At 30.4% G+C, this 20,867-nt stretch overlaps 1 protein-coding gene across 9 annotated transcripts in view; it reads left to right on the forward strand.

The window, feature by feature from the left end:
- The first annotated feature begins 1,305 nt into the window (after positions 1–1,305).
- The window catches only part of LOC119616022 (DNA-binding protein Ewg), a 35,148-nt gene continuing 15,586 nt past the window's right edge, over positions 1,306–20,867 (forward strand). For 4 of the 9 annotated variants that reach the window (XM_037972158.1, XM_037972159.1, XM_037972160.1 and 1 more), the window contains exons 1-6: positions 1,306–1,570; positions 16,163–17,246; positions 17,314–17,547; positions 19,413–19,901; positions 20,354–20,485; positions 20,549–20,693. In XM_037972158.1, coding sequence (XP_037828086.1) covers positions 16,464–17,246; positions 17,314–17,547; positions 19,413–19,901; positions 20,354–20,485; positions 20,549–20,693 — 1,783 coding nt within the window. In that variant the 5' untranslated portion in view covers positions 1,306–1,570; positions 16,163–16,463. Of the gene's footprint in view, positions 1,680–16,162; positions 17,247–17,313; positions 17,548–19,412; positions 19,902–20,353; positions 20,486–20,548; positions 20,694–20,867 lie in introns of all 9 variants that reach the window. The other 5 variants (XM_037972161.1, XM_037972156.1, XM_037972154.1 and 2 more) reach the window with 4 other exon arrangements.

Below are 20,867 nucleotides of genomic sequence, written 5' to 3' on the forward strand. Positions count from 1 at the left end.
AAAGCAGAAAAAACCGGTTTTAAAACCGGTTGAAAAATCGAGTCGATCACCCTAATTTCTACTCTTAAATAAATGGCCGGGCGTCCTTCGAATACTTTTTTTATTTTTTTTAATTTAGAATTTTTTTAGTAAAAATTTTAATTCTTTTTTGCAAAAATTTTTTTGTAAAAAATCTAATTTCATAACAAAAGTAAAAATTTAGATGTGGCGAGTTTCCGCCGTTGTGAGTTCGTGGTGTGGGGAGTTTTCGAGGTGTGGTGAATAAATTTTATTCACCACAAAAACCGTTACAAGAAAATGGTCAGTGCATTACCGACCTACTGTGTTGCCTCAAGTATTTAACTGCTTTATCACAAAAGTGAACCCCCTTTTATCATTGGTTGTGTTTGTCAAGACAAACTTAGCAAAGACAACAACCGTAAATTTAGACGGCTGTGAGCTACCTGCAGAGTAAATAAAAAAACTATCCCCAATGTCGCCAGATGTGGGAATTTAAAGTTTAATTTGGGACAGATTTTCTTAGGGAGGGATTTGGGAACTTTCGTAAAATTTGTGGGTTTTTTTTTATAATTTTTCCACTATTTTTCTCCGATTTGGAGAAGTTTGGTACATATACTCTTTGAATAAATGCAAAATTCTAAAGAAATTTCAAAATCGTAAATTTTTGGATTATAAGGAAAAGTTTAATGTCGTAGGAAGGATAATAAATACAAAAACATATTTAAGTTAAGTATATATCAAAAAAAGGTATCTTTGATTTGTCTAATAGAATATAGTCTCAAGCGATTACATATAAAGAATGGGACCATTAGGGGATTTAAAGAATATTTTATTTTAGTGAAATAATCAACCGCATTTTCATAGAAATTAAAAAACAAATTGGAATATGGGATATATTTGCGTCGAACGAACATGAGTGCTTTTCATGAACAAATGTTGGATTAAACTACGAGGAATTTAATTTCAAAATGGGAATTTTGTGGGGACATCAAGCTTAAGATTGGGGTCATGAGTCAAAATTTTTCTGGCAACACTGCAAATACTTTGACACAAATAGGGGTTTCTTTACACTGCTATCTATGCCTCAACAGATGGCAACAAATGGATGTTAAATATGCATTTCACACATAGATGGCACTATATTTAGAACTTTTTGAGATGTGAGTTATCGATTCAATACATATGTTGTTTTTCTTCATATTCTTTCATTCTTCATAATTCGTTCTTTCTCCGCCACCCAACACACCCCCCGCAATTTCTTTTTTTTTTTTGTATTTTTTATTCACTGTTTCAAATGTTCTTTCTTTATACATTTTTCATACAAAATAAAATATTTAACAATCAACCCCAATCGTTTGTCTTCCATTTTCGTGTTGTTCGCAGTAGAACGAAAAAATTTTTCAATTTGCGTGAAAATGTCGAGTTTTTTCTCAATAAAATTGTGAAAATTTTGTGAAAATATATTAAAATTCGCAACAGTACAATGTAAAATAGTGCAAGAACGTGAAAATTGTAAAGTTTTTTGTGGAAAATCTGAAAAGAAAAATTTGTCAACAAAATTTACACGCAGGTGCGTAGCGTACGCAGACGTGACAGACGGTAGCCCAACTGGGCCTGCCTGCTCCATGAAAGAATTTCATAGAAATTGTGTGGGCAGACATGCCAATCAGCCTAGAAGAGTAAATAATAAATCAGACAGAATATATACTTCATATATAAACTTTGTTCTAACGTTGGGGGTACAAGAAAACTCATTCATCTATAAAATTATAAAAACAAAATCATGATGCGCGGTCTCTTAGTGAATTGGATTTCGGGGCAATCGTAGTCTGGTGTGGCCTTTAACTCAATGGGAGATGTTGTTTAAAAAACATTTCAAATGCATATGTATATTTTTTCCAGAGCCTGGAGGTGGTAAAATTTTCCTTGCCCAATTAGTGTGTGTGTGTTTCTATGTGTTTCCTTTTTTTGGTGAAAAATCGAAATGTTCTTTCTGTGTGTATCTACACTTTAACGTTGATGATAATAATGATTATTGTGTTGTTATTGTTTTTTCCTGTGTAGTGCATTTGCATGAGTTTGTTTGTGTTCAATAGATTGTGATGTAAAAATGGTTAAAAACAACAATAAAAACGAAAACCAAAGAATTTTAGTTTTTTTTAAGGGGGTGATTGTTGGGAGCACCCTTTGCATAGTTGTTTTGATATTGTTGTTTTTCTTTTCTACATAACCATTTTATTGAAAAGTGATGTCAATACAATCAATTCATCACAATACATCAGAAATAATTGGGCGCTTTTTTGCACCCTACAAAGGTAGAAGTGAGATTTGTAACGCTTAAAAATATTAATCCTACATAGTCCTTTTTGAACGTAGAGCCAAACAAGTCTTTAAATATAGTTTGTAATACTGATATTTGCATTATTATTGGAGAGTTTTTAAATAGAAAACTTCTAATTTCAATTTTTTAAATCTCAAAATATATGTTTTTCTCTGTACTCTTTCGTATTTGGCGTTATGGCCAATAACTTTTTTCAAAATACTTACTTCGAACCTTAAAAGTGAACATTCTGCAACGGTTCAAAACCCCGCTTTAATAAATGAATTTTGTTTAAAATTATTAACCCTCTTATGACCAATTATAGAATTATTTTTTGTTTGAAATTGTCACTATTGACACCAGTTTTAACCTTTATTTGCATGAGGTCCGCTTCAAGAATGAAAATATAATTTTGTCAAATAATTAAAATTTTTATTATATTTTAAAGAAGACGATTTAAAATCAGATCGGGAAATTAATAAAGGTTAAGCTATTTCTGAAATGCAACATAAAAAGATGGTGTTTATCATCAGTTTGACAAGGTTTGTTTGGTATTGAAAATGAGCTATATCAGACCAACAGAAACAGAAGATCATTATGTCCTACTTTTGAACTAAACTATTAACAACAAGAAGTTTGAAATGAAATTTTTCACAAAGAGTCTTAACCCAAAAAATATGAACAAATTTAAAATTACAAATAAGATCGTTACTGATCACTGATTTAATTCAGAAAAGGTTCATAATGGTATTTTTATGAAATGTTATACTATGTAAATCAATTTGGGCCACACTGTTCCTCATTTATGTTGAATTTAGTTAGAATTAAACTTATTTAAAGACATGTGCCATATATGGTACGCTAAGCATTTAAGGGTTAAGAAATTATTGTAGAATTTTTATTATAGATTTAATTATATTAGGAAAACATTAATTTATTAAACTCGGTACATTCATTTAATTCTTAGAACTAGTGCAAAACACTTGCTACTGGAACTGGTTCCATTTAACACCTTAGAAATAATTTAAATTAACAAAATTCTACGAAACGCGTTATAATGATATTTTGAGATACTTGTTTTTAACTTATAACTTATTTCTTAACTTTAACTTAATTTTTATCAAAAACTAAAAAATATCGGTCTTAAAAATTGGATTTTTTATATTTGCCCAAAACCTTGTAATATATTTTCATTTATTCGCAAATAAAAAAACGTTTGTTTGACCACACTGTTCAGTTACCACATGAAAAATTGTTGTTGTTTTGTAAAATTACTTTTCTGTATGTTTGTGGGTATTTTACAGATATTGATTAATTTCTTTTTTTTTCAAAATTTCTGTTACACAAATAAATGCAAAGTAAAATTATTTAATTTTTCTCTTAATTAAACTAATAAAATTAATAAACAAATACAAAATTCCTCAAACAATTCTTCAACACTTTTTAAACACATTATTCGTTACTTTTTTTATTCAACTCTTTAAAAAAGCAACAGTTTTTCTTTTAAATTTTTAACAAAATTACCGTTAAAATATTTGCAGTAAATACTACCGTTTGCCTTTGAATTACTAATATGTTTTCTGTCATCAAACAAGTTTCGAGTTGTTCCCTTAAAGTTTTGTATAGTCAGCTCTAGAGTTAGCGTTTATTTGCCTTTTTATTTTTTAGTTATTCTAATCGTCTTAAAATTCTCTAAAGGTGGGAATAGTATGTGTGTGTTATTATCATTTAGTTTTTTTCCTATTTTGTTTGTACTTGTCAATTGATGCGCGATTTTTTGCCGGCACTCTATAATGTTTCCATAAACAATGTCTTTGCGTATGTCCCATTTCTATGCATGCTCAATGCAGGCCTTTAATATCATACTTTTAATTTATTTATGCTCCGTCTCTGCTTTAGTATCGTCAGCAAACAGTCTTATTGCCACCATAGTGGCAGCGAGTACCATAACAAACACAACTCCAGCTGTGGCCACACTAGCAATCGTCCATTCATTCCTTCCTCTGTCCCTAAATTATTAAGTTGTTTTTTTTTTTTATTAAATATGTAGTAGTATGCCTTTTTGTTTATGGCAAAATTAGCACATGCTTATTTTACGTCTTTGTAAAATATTGTTAAATTGTATTTTGTATAAATATGTAACTTTCTCAATTGTTTATATTAATTTATGATCAGTGCTGGCGCTTTTTATCCGACAAGCTACTCTGTTCATATAAAATCTCTGTTCGTTTCTTATTGTTTCCTTAGAACTTTAACGTGTTCAGTGTATGAAGATGCATCATTTACATCATTAAATTTACAAGAAAGCTATTTCTCAGGACAGCCTACTGAAATGCTTTATAAACTTGTTGAATACTACTACTACTGCTAACGAATCATATCAGCATCTTTTTGATGGCTATATGAAAATCTATAAACTTTTAAACATTTCGACCCATTTAAGGAATTAGGAAAAGGTTTTGATAAATCAATTTAATAAAATGTAGATTTTACTATATTGATTTAAAAACGAATCAGTTTCAAACGGCTTGAAGTTAATAAAACCTTATTTGATCGAATTTTCAAATCGTCGGATGGTCAACTTATAAATTACAGCGTGAGATTTCTCATTATAGCAATTGCCGCTGCAGTTATCGCTTAGAAAAATATTGTGAAAAGAATAAATAATGGACTGAATGACAACTATACGTTTAAAACTTCTATAGGTATGAATTGATGGTTGCAACCAGGTAAGATACATAACTTTATTAAGATATCGATTGTTAGGACTATTCATACTTATATTTGTATGTATTGTCAGGCAGGAAATGGGCAGCTATAAGAAGATACTCAATAAAGCTATTAGCGGTTCTGCATATCCTACTATATTTGTCTTCTATTGAGCACCATGTAATGAGTGTGACATCTAGAACCCAATGCGAACGCTATAGGTCCTCTATAAACAATATACATATATTGACAGATCCGTGATGGATACTGACACGGGTGTCGATGTTAACATTGCTGACACTGGATATAAAAAAACCTTCAGATCCCCAGAGGAATGCAGATCCTTACAAGCGGAGATCATTGCGATTTGGAAAGTGAAGGAACTGATACTGGATTTCAATGCTTTAGGGGTCCGTTGTGACAATTTTTGTCGATAGTCCGATTGCAGTCAGAGCATTAATAAGACATATGGTGCACTAGTCATAGAAATACGGGTTTTCAATTAGATACTATAGTGAGTGTTCTGATCTCCTAACACATTGTTATAATTTCGAGATCTTCTGGATCTAAGACGGTTACGTTTTAAATTAATACATAATGTTTGAAATTTGCACATAGCAACATGAATAGAAGTAAAATTCTGTAATATAATTCGGATCTTTTTATATTTGAACATAAGCTTTTATATGTTTAGAAATTGTTTTGAAGTATTCTGTGATTTTCATACAATAACGGAATTTGCAAGTTTTAGCGTAGTTGGTATTAAATTTAAAAGTATTAAAGAATGAAGAAGAACTTGCTAAAGCAGAAACCTTATTACTATCAACTCTAATAAGACTTCATGACACATTTTACACATTTTCGAATTTCTTATTTATTTTGTATTTATTTCACATAAACCATCCCCTGTGTAGAGGGTTGTTTATAAAGAATATTTTGTACGTGCCTCATGTCAGGTACAGTTCCAATTAGACTATTTTTGTGTGAATCCACTCAGACATTGTGGTGTGTTATTCTTTGGATTTATTTATTTTATGACTACGCACACTCATTTTGCTTTTCAGCACTAGAGTCGTTCACCCCCTGATTGATATTTTTTTGTATGCGTTTGCGTAAGTACTATCTACATACATATGTACGTATTTCCACTGTCCTACTCTGTTCTAAATTTTATTTACTTTTGGGTTATTTGGTAGAAAAAATGTTTTTAATATAAATAAATGAACTGAAGCTAAAAGAAAAGTGATGATTACAGCACAAGTGTATTTTATTGATTTCTTTTTATTTCGTTTATTTTCGAATTGCTGTTGTTGTAAATAGTATTCACTGTTTTGTTCTCATTACTTGTATAGTATTGTTTTTTTTTTCTGTTTTATTTTTTGTAGTTGCTCACTTTTTTCTTTAAGTTCAACGTGTATGTGTTTAGATTTGCAGTAGTTGGTATTTAAGGCATTTTAAAAAACAATATGGGAATTTCCCTGATTTTGTAATTTTGCAAATTTTCATTATATCTTATACATATATTATCCGATTTGGTTGTGCGTGGGTTAATTGAATTGCTTTATCCAAACTTTATTGAAATCTAAATCGGTCCAAAATTGCTGAACTTTTAAATTTCTACGAATAGGCGAAAGTGCCCGGTAAGTTCATTGTGACAATCGACAAAAATTGTCGCAATAGACCACTAAGGGTTGTGATCCAGTATCAGTTCCTTCGCTTTATAGTTCGAAATGATCTCTGCTTTAAAGAAATTGCATTCCTCTGGGAGTCTGAAGGTCTTTTTAATGCCTTCATGTATGTTTCCATCTAGGAGCTGTCAGTATATGAATATATATATATATATATATATATAAAGGGAATCTTGTGGTGAACTTCTAATAGATAGTGAGCATATCTTTGAGTTTTGTTGAGTATGTCGAAGGCCTAACAATCGATATTTAATGGTATACGCACAATTGGGACGAACGACGAATTTCGTATAGCACGACGAACTAGTCGACAACTATTCGTTGCGTAAATTCGTCGAATGGAACACAATCTAATTATTCGTACTGCGAATTCGTTTCAAAATTTGTTTGTTCGAAATTGGAAAAAGTAAGAAAACAGCTTCAAAATTTTTTCGAACATTACTTCGAATTTTCGAACTTAATTTTAAATATTCCAACATACCATTGTATTGTCATCAAGTGTACTCCAGACTGTCAAATTTCAGACAATTCGGGCCAGAGAACTGGTTTTAATGGCTTTAAAAATTTTTCGAACTTAAGTTCAAATTTCGAAAATTTTATTTTTAGTTTTTATGACCCAAAAATTATTTTAAGAGCATAAAAAATTTTTCGAACATAACTTCGAATTTTTAAATATAATTTCGAATATTCGAACATAATATTGTATTGTCATTAGCTGTACTCACAACCGCCAAATTTCAGCAAATTCGGGCTACCGGAATTGGTCTTAAAACAATTTTCCCCAATTAATTCGTCGTTCGTCTGCTTAAGAAATAGAAATAAACTTATCGCATAGTTCGTTACTTACGACGAATTTCGTCATACGCAAAGATTGTGTACATTTTCATATACCCAAGTGTGTTCTATTTCTGACGACGAATATTCGTTCCGAAAAATTCGTCGTTCGTCCCAATTGTGCGTATACTATAAATCTTGTTGCTGTTGTGACAGCTAAAACTATACAATAATCTAGTTGGGGGGTTCATCAATATCAAGGCCTAAAAATTGGAGTGAAGTAGGGTATAAATCCAGTTAACCATAACTGGTACCAACCGCCAATTCATTGCGATAGAAATTTTACATATATAGTAGTCATTGAGTCCATATTCCGAATTTTGTAAACGATTTTATAATACAATTCATTCAGAAATGTTTCTTCACAACATCCAAATGGAGAAAATAACAATAATCAGTTTTTCTCAATAATAATGATGATTAAATATTTTTCTAAAAGCATGCGATCTATATAATTCTACACTCAATGTGTGCACTCACAGACACAATCACTCAACGTTTATCAAAAATTTGGAATAGGCGCAGTGGGAGAGATTGTGTGTGGAACTGAAAAGTAAACAAAACAATGCTCCGTCGCATTTAATGTGAAGACAAAAAATATAGAAAAAACGTAAAACATACAAAATAAAATATTAGACCAACAACGCATTGATGAAGTAGATCTTCTGCTCATTCAGGGTGCACATGAGCAGATAAGGAAAAACAAACTTAAATATTATATATATTCTTAGTACTTCTTTTTTAGGTATTATAAAAGAAAAATAGCCAAAAACTTTTGGTTTCTTTTTAAAAAATCAAAGAGAAAAAGTCTATACTAAAAATAGATGTAATAAGCACAAGAAAAACATTTAAAAATTTCGTTTTAGCTAAAATTTTTCAGGAAGACATACTACATACGAATATTTGTTTTGAAAATATTTTTACAAAAAACAACTAAAAATTTACAAGTACATATTGAGTTATAACATATTTACCACAATACTGTTATAACTCAAAATTCAAGTTTTTGAACTAAATACAAAATAAAAAAGGTTCAAGCACACTCGGAGACCATAAGTTTTACTGTGATTCCCTTTTTAGAGTGTGAAGATCCAAAGATAGAAAAACAAAATATTAGAAAAAACAACAAGAACATAAATAAGTAAGAGAGACTAATGAAAACAGAGTTTCAACCTGGAAGTTTTACTGAATCGATTCCCTAAAAAATATTTGATACGTAAAAATTTAATTTAAATTTAATTGAAATAGATATTAACCTCTTCTATCTAAATTTGGTTTAATTTTTCAAATCCCATGATTTCTTTAGAAGTTATTTAAGAAATTATAAAATGACCTAAAACAATCAAAGCCGTTTTTCTCGAATCGTTTTATTTTGGTTTATGCCAGTCTTATAGTAAATATCGCGCGATATGATTATAGATAAATGCATATATGTATGTATGTGTGTATATTTATGTGTACAAATAAATGTACGTGTTTTAGAAATCTTTTTTCAGTTATACCGAAAATTCTAAACAACTGCAATGTAAAGTGCTAGTGACCCTATCACTTGATATATATTTTTATAATTTTCTGTATTTGTATTTAATATTTGCAATAATTACAATTTTGTGAATACACCATTTACAATATTATAATGTCGAAAAAGTACCAATTAGGAAACGAAAAGTACCAGTAAGTTCAATTATTTAGATTTTCATTTAACCAGGATGGTGATCGTTTAATTCTACATATATTTTAGTTGAATAACGGAAAAAAGTCCTTATTTTATAGATTCTTATTTACTCATTTCATAGTTCAAGGTTCCATATTATAGAAAACTCAAAAGGTACCAGTTGAAAAACGTAAAAGTACAAACAATTCTTTTCTGCAGATTTTCATTCACTCAGGTCTCTGATTGTTTAATTTTAGGAGTCTAGGTTCAATATTATCGTTAATTTTGAAGAACGGAAAATTACCAGAAAGTCACCTTTCATATATTCTCATTAACTCGGGACTCTTCATGCTTAATTAATATTTCAATTGTCAATATTAAAGAAAATTCAAAAACTACCAAAAAATTGTGTTTCTCCCTTTTGGTACTTTATTTTTTCACAATTTTCATTCCTTAAACGTTCGTATATCCAAAAAGTACTACATTTGAATTTCTATTTAAAAGTATTTTTATTTCTTCACTGGTTTAAAAGATACATAAGGTGTAAAAAAGTACAAAAAAAAGTTACCCGTTTACCCCATATAATGAGCTAGATTCAAAAAATACCGAATATCCAAAAAGTACTAAATTTTAATTTCAATATTTCTTTGTTCATTGGTTTAAAAGATACATAGGGTGTAAAAAGTACCAAAAATACAGGATTTACTGGTTTGCTCCATAAAAAGCCCAAATTTCAAAAACGTACCAGACCCCTCTGGGCTTATTTCTCAAATGTATAACGATATGTATTAATATATTGTTGTAGCTTTTTTAGTTTAGGAGATATGAGTTTACCGAATTTACCCCTTTTTTCCCCCTAAATGTTCGAATTTCCAAAAATCCCGACTTTGTGGACTTATTTGTTGTGATCAATGATCTGTCAAAGTTTGAATTTTCTAGCATCAAATGTGATGATGAATCAGAATTTTATATATAGAGAGATATCGCCTGGTAAAACTATCCTGGTTTTATAAATTATAAAAGCTTTAACGCTTTTTCAGCCTGTATGATTTCACTCATTGTGGAAAGAAATATATGTATGTATTCTTAACTAGTATGTAAGATGTCGTCCGCGCACATAACTAATTTCGTAATTTATGATTCAAACATCAAGATGGCATCAACGGCATCTTTAGAACGGTATTCTGTAAGTAACCACAGTGGAGGTGATAATACTCCTGCTACCATCACTCTCTGATTATCATTTTCACAATTCAGTCATCACCTAGCTCTCAGTTGTTAATTTTGCTAACGATTATATAAACTACTTACCAGCCTAAGTTTAGCTAGCGAAACCTAAATATAGATCCATTTTTAGAGAGTGGGATAAGAGATATCATATTGATTTCTCTTCATCTAAACAACATGCTTAGAAATCATTTGATTTCTATCAAAAGGATAGAAAATATCTGCGATAAAATTTGTAATATTGTAAGTTGTGACTGAGATATTAGCAAACTTGGTGGTATCCACTGTAGTTTCGATCATATTATTCTAGTGATTGTGATGATGTAGATTCGGTTCCACAAAATATCAAAGCAAGTTCCTAGTGAATTTAGTTTTTTTACTGTTATATACTACATAGTTGCAAAATACCTCTTTTTATATCCATATCGGATATTCTGAAAACATCAGTAAAATGGTTTAAAGTTTAAAAATATGCTCGATATGTCCGATTCCGTTCATTTTAGCTTAAAGCATATGTTTATTGTCATGTATTTACATCTCTGTAATATATGGAGAGTTCAAAAATCTAGTCAGATATCTAGGTATAGCTTCCCGATATCTGGTTTATCTTGAGAAAAATTTCTTCTTTTTGTTTTACACATATAGTTAGATTATTCCCTATTCTTCTTTGCTCTGGTTATCTAATACAGCTAGATCTAAACCCAGTAGACGAGCCGCATCTGTATGCTGGGTCCAAAGGAATTCAGGTTCCATCTGTGTTGAAATGGTGTTGAACTTTGTGTGGCCCTAAGTCACACGCAGGACAGAGATCTTGAATGGTGTCGTTTATTATAGAACAGTACGAGTTTAAACGGGTACACAATCCCTTTCTTAGATGCGCCAATACCACTCTAGTGCGACGTTGTAGATTTCGTTCCTCGCTTGCAATGGGTGGGGTTGACCTACCAGTATAATTGGGTGAGAATTGATAGAGTCTTCCACCAATTTTAGACAAGAAAGAAAGCCATAAAGACTTTTCTTCTTGTCGAAAGTATCGGTTCGAAAGAATGACAGTACTGTCTAGGTAACGAGAAAAAAAAAGAAAACTGCAAATGGGACTTGACAAATGTATTGTATTTTTATACACCAGCTGTCAGTAACAAATAAGCTCTGACTCTGATTGATTTTGTTTGTGGTTTACATGTACATACGTGGGAAAGGTTTATCTGTGTAACATTTTTTGTATGTATTGGGGTTTTTTAATTTAAATGTTATTTATTGGAAGATTCTAATGAATCTTTAGAAAATCTTTGAACTAAAATAGACAAATAATAGAGAAATTTTTAAAATATTTGTTTAACAATGATTATTTTTGCAAAATAACTTTGGAAATAGTGTAAATCATAAGATTTTTTTTCTATTTTATTTGGCTCGTGCTGCACTCAGGGTGTTTTCAGTTTCTATTCCTGTGTTTTTTTTCTCTATTTAGTGATTTTTTTTACAATTTTCCTTTATCTAGATTTTCCAGCTGTAGTACGTGTGTCGATAGATGGATGAAGGTCTGTGTTTGAGGTTGGGGTGTTGTTTAGCGCAAACGTATAGATACACAAAATTTTCATTATATCAGAACAAGTAGAACAACTTTTAACGAGGCGTAAGTGAATATAACATGTCACGAAAAAAAGCATACAATAGAAGGACAGACAGACAGACGGACGGAGGGATAGGCAAACTGGCTTATGGAATGACAGACAGGCAAGACAGCTTAAGGGTGCAGTGCATGCGTTTACTGAATAAAATTATTAACAAGAATAATAGAATGACTAGCAAGTGTTAAGTCAACGAAGAACAACAAAACAAACAAATACATTAAAAACCACCCTCCCTGGCGCTTTACTGCACTGCTTGTTTGGCCTTTTTTCTATTTTAAGGGTGGTATTTACACACACAAACTCTAGGCATTAAAGCCCCTTTATGTTGTAAGGTGGTGATAGTCAGCGGTGGGGTTGTTTCGTTAAAGCTCTTCTAAGTTAAACTTGGTGGTAGTTTATTTTCGTATTATGAACGAAGTGTTTTCACTAAATACATGTAAACATTATTGATTTTTTTTCTCATTTACTTTTTGTTTTATTCTATTCTGTTCTGTTCTGTTTTTTTATTCTATCTTTGCTGTTTTCTTTTATTCTTTTATTCTCTGTGCACACACGTACTAATGAAACAACTCAATGCTCCTGCTCAGTCGGTGGGGTGGTTCGTTAAAGTGTAGAAGTGATTTTTATGTTTAACGCATGACCGTTAAACGCTGCGTTGAAGTATTAAATTTAAACAAATTACAACAATAATAAAAAAAATATATAAAAATACATTTATTGTAAAATTATGAAATAATTAATATATTCAAAATACACAAAAATATTTTTGTAAGTTAAAAAAATATGTTTAAAATTTAGCAAAAGAAAAGTGTTAAAAAATTTTCATAAAAATTTTTGGAAAAAATCGAAAAAAATATTGTATATATAAAAAAAATAATTTTTAAAAAGTACGCAAGCGCACTTGTAGTTTTAGAAAAAGTTTTTTTTTATAAAATTTATAGTGGTTTTTGAGTGTTTCCAAAGTATCTTTAATTAAGTGCACCGACATAGATGACCTCATTTGTGTTATCACTAGTTGTATACTATACATGTACTAAATGTATTATTGTACTACAACAATTACAATAATATAACAAACAAATAAAATATTTAATTTTTTTAAGAATATTTTTTTTTGTTTTCTTTTTTCTACATGATGTCTTGTTTTTAAACATTTGCACACATACATTTTTACATAAAATATTGTGAACTATAGAGACATTGTTGTAATACGTTTAATGTTAATTATAGTTTTAAAATAATTTTAGAAAAAATATACAAAAGAAAAACAAACCCACAAACAGACTTGTTTGTGTTTTACTCTCTCTCATTAAATTAGAATTTTTATTTTACAAAGAGTGTGGAACATTGTGAGCTTTTTTGCTTAAATTTAAATTAAGCGTTTTTTTTAAGCTTATTAACGGTAATAAAGCTTATAATAAAAACATATTTCAAGATTCTGAATTAATTTAAAATATTATTTAAATATTGAATTCGAAGTTATGTTTGAAAAGTGCTCAACGAGGAATCTTAAAAATTAAAAAAAAAACATTTTGAATTCGATTTTTTCCGCTAGATTTTTATTTACAATTGGAGCAAAGCATTCATTTAATATAAATCTTATTAAGGCCTTTTTACTTGTAAATTGTAATTGTAATTTCTCTAGTAAAAATTTTCAGTTTCATTGTATTTAACTAAAAAAAACGTGCCTTTATTTCAGTTTAAATACAATATTTTATAGTAATAATTTTATAATAAATTTTATTGCACGTAATACTATTTAAATCTAATGGGTATTCATTCATTCATACTAAATTAAAATCGTGCATACTAGATACTCGTGTTACTTTGACCTTTTTTATACTAAGATTTTATACTAAATAGAAATTTTTTCAAAAAGTACATAAAATATGCATATTAGCCAGGGGAATAATTAATTATTTCTAAAATCAAAAGGGAGTTTTATGTATAAAATTAAAAAATTTCCCAATTTACTCTCCACGAAATTGTTATTTTAACATAATGATAAATGGATGGTGGGAATAACATTTTTCATAGAGTTTTGAAAGAAATATTGAAACTGTATTATATGGAATACTGTTCTATAATCTATAAAAACTGTTATGAAAATATATTTTACATAGAAAACTGTTATACGAAGAAGTTATGTATTGTAAATAGTTCTACAAGAAAGTTTTTTTTATAAAACAGTTCCATTAAACAGTTTTGTATATAAAACTTTTCTACTAAGAAGTTTTATATAGAAAACTATTATACTTAAGAATTATCTGTAGAAAATTGTTGTAAAAAGAAGATATTTTATAGAAAACTGTTATACGAAAAAGTTTTTTAAGGAAAACTGTTCTACAAAGAAGTTTTCTATAGAAAAACAGTTCTTCAAAGATATTTTGTATAGACAACTGTTCTACTAAGGAGTTTTCCTTAGAAAACTATTCTACTACGATGTTTTTTATTATAAAACTATTCTACTAAGAAAATATCTAAAAACTGTTTCTCTAGAGAGCTGTCATACGAAGAAATTTGTTATTGAAAGCTTTTCTACAAAGTTTTCTATAGAGAACAGCTATTCGAACAAGTTTTGTATATAAAACTTTCTACTAAGATGCTTTCTATAGAAAACTATTCTACTATCGTATTATTTGTAAAAATTTGTAGTAGAAATAAGTTTTGTATGGGCATCTGTTCTACTAGGAAACTGTACTACAAAGAAGATTTCAATAGTAAAAAGTTCTTTAAACTGTTCCACTAAACAGTTTTGTATATAAAACTATTCTACTAAGAAGTTTTTTTATAGAAAACTTTTATACTGAGGAATTATCTGTAGAAAATTGTTGTACACAGATGATATTTTATAGAAAACTGTCATACGAAAATGTTTTATGGAAAACTGTTCTACAAAGAAGTTTTCTATAGAAAAACAGTTCTTCAAAGATGTTTGTATAAACAACTGTTTTACTAAGGAGTTTTCTTTAGAAAACTGTTCTACTACGATGTTTTCTATTATAAAACTATTCTACTACGAAATTATCAATAAAAACCGTTATAAAATTATGCTTTTTCTAGAGAGCTGTCATACGAAGAAAAGTTTGATATTGAAAGCTGTTCTACAATTCTTTCTATAGAGAAAGTATTGTATAGACAACTTTTTATTTTCTATAGAAAACTATTTTACTATCGAATTATCTGTAGAAATATGTTGTACAAAGAAGTTTTGCATGGGCATCTGTTCTATTAGGAAACTGTCCTACAAAGAAGATTTCTATAGAAAAAAAGTTCTTTAAAGAAGTTTTTCTTGCAGAAAACTGTCATACAAAGAAGTTTTCTATTAAAAACTCCTACAAAAAAGCTTTCTACAGAAAACAATTCATCAAGATGTTTTGTATAAAAAAAGTTCTACTGAGAAGTTTTCTGTAAAAACTGTTGATGTTCTCTATAGAAAACTATTCTACTAAAGAATTGTCTGTGGAAAAATGTCATACAAAGAAGTTTTCTATAGAAAACGGTTCTACAAAGAATTGTTTCTAAGTAAAAGTTTTATATAGGAAATTGTTTGTATAAATGGAATATATAGAAAACTGTTTTAAGGATTGGGGACATAATTGGGTTCAGCATATTGATTCCTTTGTGATAAAGAAGACTATTATAGTATGGACTATAGAATAGTCTATAGTCTGGACTATAGAATAGTCTATAGTCTGGACTATAGAATAGTCTATAGTCTGGACTATAGAATAGTCTATAGTCTGGACTATAGAATAGTCTATAGTCTGGACTATAGAATAGTCTATAGTCTGGACTATAGAACAGTCTATAGTCTGGACTATAGAATAGTCTATAGTCTGGACTATAGAATAGTCTATAGTCTGGACTATAGAATAGTCTATAGTCTGGACTATAGAATAGTCTATAGTCTGGACTATAGAATAGTCTATAGTCAGGACTATAGATTAGTCTATAGTCTGGACTATAGAATAGTCCATAGCCTGGTCTATAGAATAGACTATAGTTTTGTACAAAATTTCTTAGAATCCCATTTAAAAACATTTAATTAACAAGTTTTATTAAAAATATTAATATTTTTTCTACTTTTTCTTTTTAGATTTATTCAACACAAGACGACAAACATTTCTTAAACTTTTCTTCACACACTCTCTATCTAAAGTTCTTCTATAAAAAAATTTCATCTTTAACTTTTTAAAATCGAAAAAAGAGAAAAAATAATAAAATTTAAAGTGGAGAAGTGCAATATTTATTAATATTTCTATATATTAAGTAACGAAACCAAAGATTTTGGGTGCTTCCCCAAAAACAAAATCCCGGGAGCATAAACCCAATTCCAAACGGAAAAACCCTTAAACCAAAAGCTAAAACCAAATATAACATAAACACACAGTCACATAATGAATGTGACTACTATATCGACGGGTACGCATGCTACCCAGGCGGCAGTCGAGAGTATAACCAATGTCAAACACCAACAACAGACCTATAAAATAGAAATGCTCGAGGACAGTTTGGCATCCGATGATGATGACGATGATTTGATTAGCAGCGATGGCAGCATGTTTGATGAAACTGAACTAACACATATTGCAGTGCAAGATGATTTAGCCAATCAATTGGCAGCTGCCGGACCAGTGGGTGTAGCTGCTGCAGCGGCTATAGCCTCGTCTAAGAAACGTAAAAGACAACATTCGTTTGAAACGAATCCTTCGGTACGTAAAAGGCAACAGAATAGATTACTGCGCAAATTGCGTGGCATAATCTATGAGTTTACTGGTCGCGTGGGCAAACAGGCTGTGGTGTTGGTAGCTACACCGGGTAAACCCAATACCAGCTATAAAGTTTTTGGTGCCAAACCACTAGAGGATGTAGTGCGTAATCTTAAAAATATTGTTATGGATGAGCTGGAAAATGCTTTAGCCCAACAAGCACCACCCCCACCACAAGAGGATCCCTCATTATTTGAACTGCCACCTCTAATCATCGATGGTATACCAACACCTGTGGAAAAAATGACACAGGCTCAGCTAAGAGCTTTCATACCATTGATGTTAAAGTACTCCACTGGTAGAGGTAAACCAGGTTGGGGACGTGAAGCCACCAGACCACCATGGTGGCCTAAAGAATTGCCCTGGGCTAATGTACGCATGGATGCCAGATCTGAAGATGATAAACAAAAGGTAATTTGTTATAAAAATATGTAAAATATTCTTTAAAATTAATATGTTTGCTTTGGAATTTAATTAGATTTCCTGGACTCATGCTTTGCGAAAAATTGTCATCAATTGTTATAAATATCACGGCCGCGAAGATCTCTTGCCCACATTTGCCGATGAAGAGGAAAAAGTCAGCCAAATGATCTCACACGAAGAGGAAGAGGAGGAAGAAGAGGTGATTGTACAGCCTGTTAGTAATCAAGCCACTACTATACAAACTATACACACAACCAATGCGCCCACAAATACTACAACTAATGTAAGGGTAAATATGTTTTTCTTAATTCAATTTTATAAAAATAATTGAGTGTTGAAGTTAAAGAGCCTCTTCGAATTTTATAAAGACAAAAGTGGCAAAGGTATGTTTAATAATATGAAGGTTGGGAATGTTTTCAAGAAGCAGAAAGGATGAAGCTTAGAAAAACGGGTATTATTTGAAATACATATTACTAATCTTCATGTTTTAAATGACATATATTTGCAACTTTTTTCGATGAGGCTTTTTAAGCTATAAGGTAAATGATAAAATGAAACAATCATTTCAAAATGTATGTTTATGTAAGTTTCTCACCAAATATTTTGAATGGATTTTAAAATATTTACGATTCTTTATAAAGAAATTTGAGTGTAATTATATTTAATTATACCCACCATCAAAAAAGATGGGGGGTATATTGATTTTGTCATTCCGTTTGTAACACATCGAAATATTGGTCATAGACCCACAAAAGTATATATATTCTGGGTCCTCATTAAATTCTAAGTCGATCTAGCCATGTCTGTCCGTCCGTCTGTCTGTCTGTCTCTCTGTCTGTCTGTTGAAAGCACGATAGAGTCCGAATGGAAAGAGCTAGAGGATTGAAATTTCACATAAATATTTCTTATAGGTAAGGTTTGTTTGGTATTGAAAATGGGCAATATCGGTCCACGTTTTCGGATAGCCCCCATACAAGTGGCCCCTCGAAAAGCACCTTTAACAGCCATAACTTGTTTAAAAATACGAATATATCGATGAAATTCGACATAATCAAAATCACTATGCAAAATTTTATGAGGATCGGTCCATAATTGACCTTTCCCCCCATATAAGGTCCCCTTCAAAAAACGACTTTAACGCTCATTACTGGCTTAAAAATACGAGTATATAGATGAAATTCGACATAAGTAAGTTTCATACGAGTCAAAATATATCTAAAAAATTTTATGAGGATCGGTCCATGATTGACCCTACCCCCCATATAAGGTCCCCTTCAGAAAATGACTGCAACGCTCATTAATGTCTTAAAAATACGAGTGTAGCGATGAAATTCGACACAAATAAATTTAATACGAACCAAATTCTGTCTACCAAATTTTATGAGAATCGACCCATAATTGACCCTAGCCCCCTATATAAGGTCCACTTCAGAAAATTACTTTAACGCTTATAACTGGCCTAAAAATACGAGTATATAGATGAAATTCGACATAAGTAAGTTTCATTCGAGTCAAACGAGGTTTGATGGTGGGTATATAAGATTCGGCATAGCCGAATATAACACTCTTACTTGTTAGTAGAACTTACTTTTGTTGTTGATTGCATGTTAAAAACTTTATGAAATTAGGTGATTTTCTTTTAACATGCTCATAATGGAGTTTTGAAACAAAATTGTCCTATTGAAAAAGGACATTTTTCACAAAATATTATATTACTTTACTATTTTCTATTAAAAAACTTTCGTAAAGAGACTTTCTTAAAAAAAACAATTTTTGCAAAAAACGTTTTTCGACAGGAAAAATACTTTCCACAAAAACCTTATCTCTATTAAAACAAATTTCAGGAAACACAAAAGTGTTTTATTAATAACATAATTTTATGCAAAATACTTTTTCATACTTTTTCTATTAAAATTACGACTTTCCAAAGAAACACTATAAAGATTTTTGTAAAATAAAGACTTTTTGTAAAAGACCTTTTCTATGAAAAACATTTTCTTATTCTTATTTTCCTATTTATATTCCTAACGACATATTCCTCCTAAAAAGACCAAAAATCCTTTTTATATGTAACAAAAAAAAAAAAAAAAAAAAACTTTACAAATCTAAATTGATCATAATTTCTCGTGACATTTCATCATTACGTTTTTATAGCAACAAGTAAATGTGGTTAAAATAAATAGTTCAGGAACTGTAATAACCACAACAAATCCACATAATCCAAATAATCCTGGACCCACCATTATACAAAGTACGAATGATCAACATATAACAACAACGGCACGTTTGCCAGCATCGACAAAGATTGAATTGTGTCCTGCGCCAATGGCACAGATAACACAACAACAGCATCATCAACAGCAACAGCAGCAGCAACAACATCAGCAGCAACAACAACAGCAGCAGCAACAACAACAGCAGCAACAACAACAGCAGCAGCAACTGCAACAACAGCATCAACAACAGCAACAACAACAGCAGCAACAACAGCAGCAGCAACAACAGCAGCAGCAACAACAACAGCATCATCAACAACAACATCAGCAGCAGCAACATCATCAAATACAAACCACAAATGTGACTTCTCAACAGTTGGCCAATGCCCAAGTTTGCATAGAACCCATGACCTTGGGAGATGTTGATGTTCGTAAAAACAATTCATACTTAATTTCAACTCAAATTGATGTTGTGTTATTTTGTTTGCCTTTTTCTTTTTTGTTTTCCTATTTCTGAACTTGATTTTTTTTTTAATTTTGCATTTTTAAATTCTTGAGTTGTTGTTGTTTTTTTTTTCTTAATTTGGATGTACCTAACTAAAAATAGGGAGTTATAAAGCATACTTTTAAAGGCTACAAGCAATATTTTTCTTTTATAGAAACTGCCTAAATGTTTGCTATATTTTGTGGCCCTTTAAACCGCTACAACTACAGCGATATTGTGTTTACATCCTTATTTTACTGATTTCTTAATTTATTTATTTTTGTTTGCTTTGTTGCGTTTCATTTTATTAACATTTTTTATAAGTTTAACTATTATTTTTTAAAATTTTAAATTATTTAACTAATTTAAAATTTAATTTCTTTTACTCGCTACAGTATACCACCCAAACGGTGTTATCCACCATACAAAATGCTGACGGCACTGTTTCGCTTATACAAGTTGATCCTAATAATCCTATTATTACATTACCGGATGGTACCACAGCCCAAGTCCAGGGTGTTGCAACGGTAGTGTTTAATATTATTTATATATTTGAAATAATATTCATTTCATTTGTTTACTTTTTGCAGCTGCATCAGGGCGAAGGTGGTGCCACTATTCAAACTGTTCAAAGTCTGGGTGATGTTAATGGTCATGAAAATATGACTGTTGATTTGACCGAAGCTACAGTGGCTCAAGATGGTCAGATTTATATAACGGCCGAGGATGGTCAAGGTGAGTTAGAAAATGATTTATTTATATGTTTTATTTGTTATAAAGAAATATTATAAGTTCCCTGGAATAAGAGTATTAATTCAACAACTAGTTGTAGAACACAAGATTATATCCTGTACCCGCTCTATTTTGGCTTTGAGATCAGTGTATAATTATTGCTTAAGAACTACACAG

The sequence above is a fragment of the Lucilia sericata genome, unplaced genomic scaffold (assembly GCF_015586225.1).
Source record: "Lucilia sericata isolate MDLA Ls3-8-SP2 unplaced genomic scaffold, ASM1558622v1 Contig000053F_arrow, whole genome shotgun sequence".
In the NCBI taxonomy this organism is placed as follows: Eukaryota; Metazoa; Arthropoda; class Insecta; order Diptera; family Calliphoridae; genus Lucilia; species Lucilia sericata.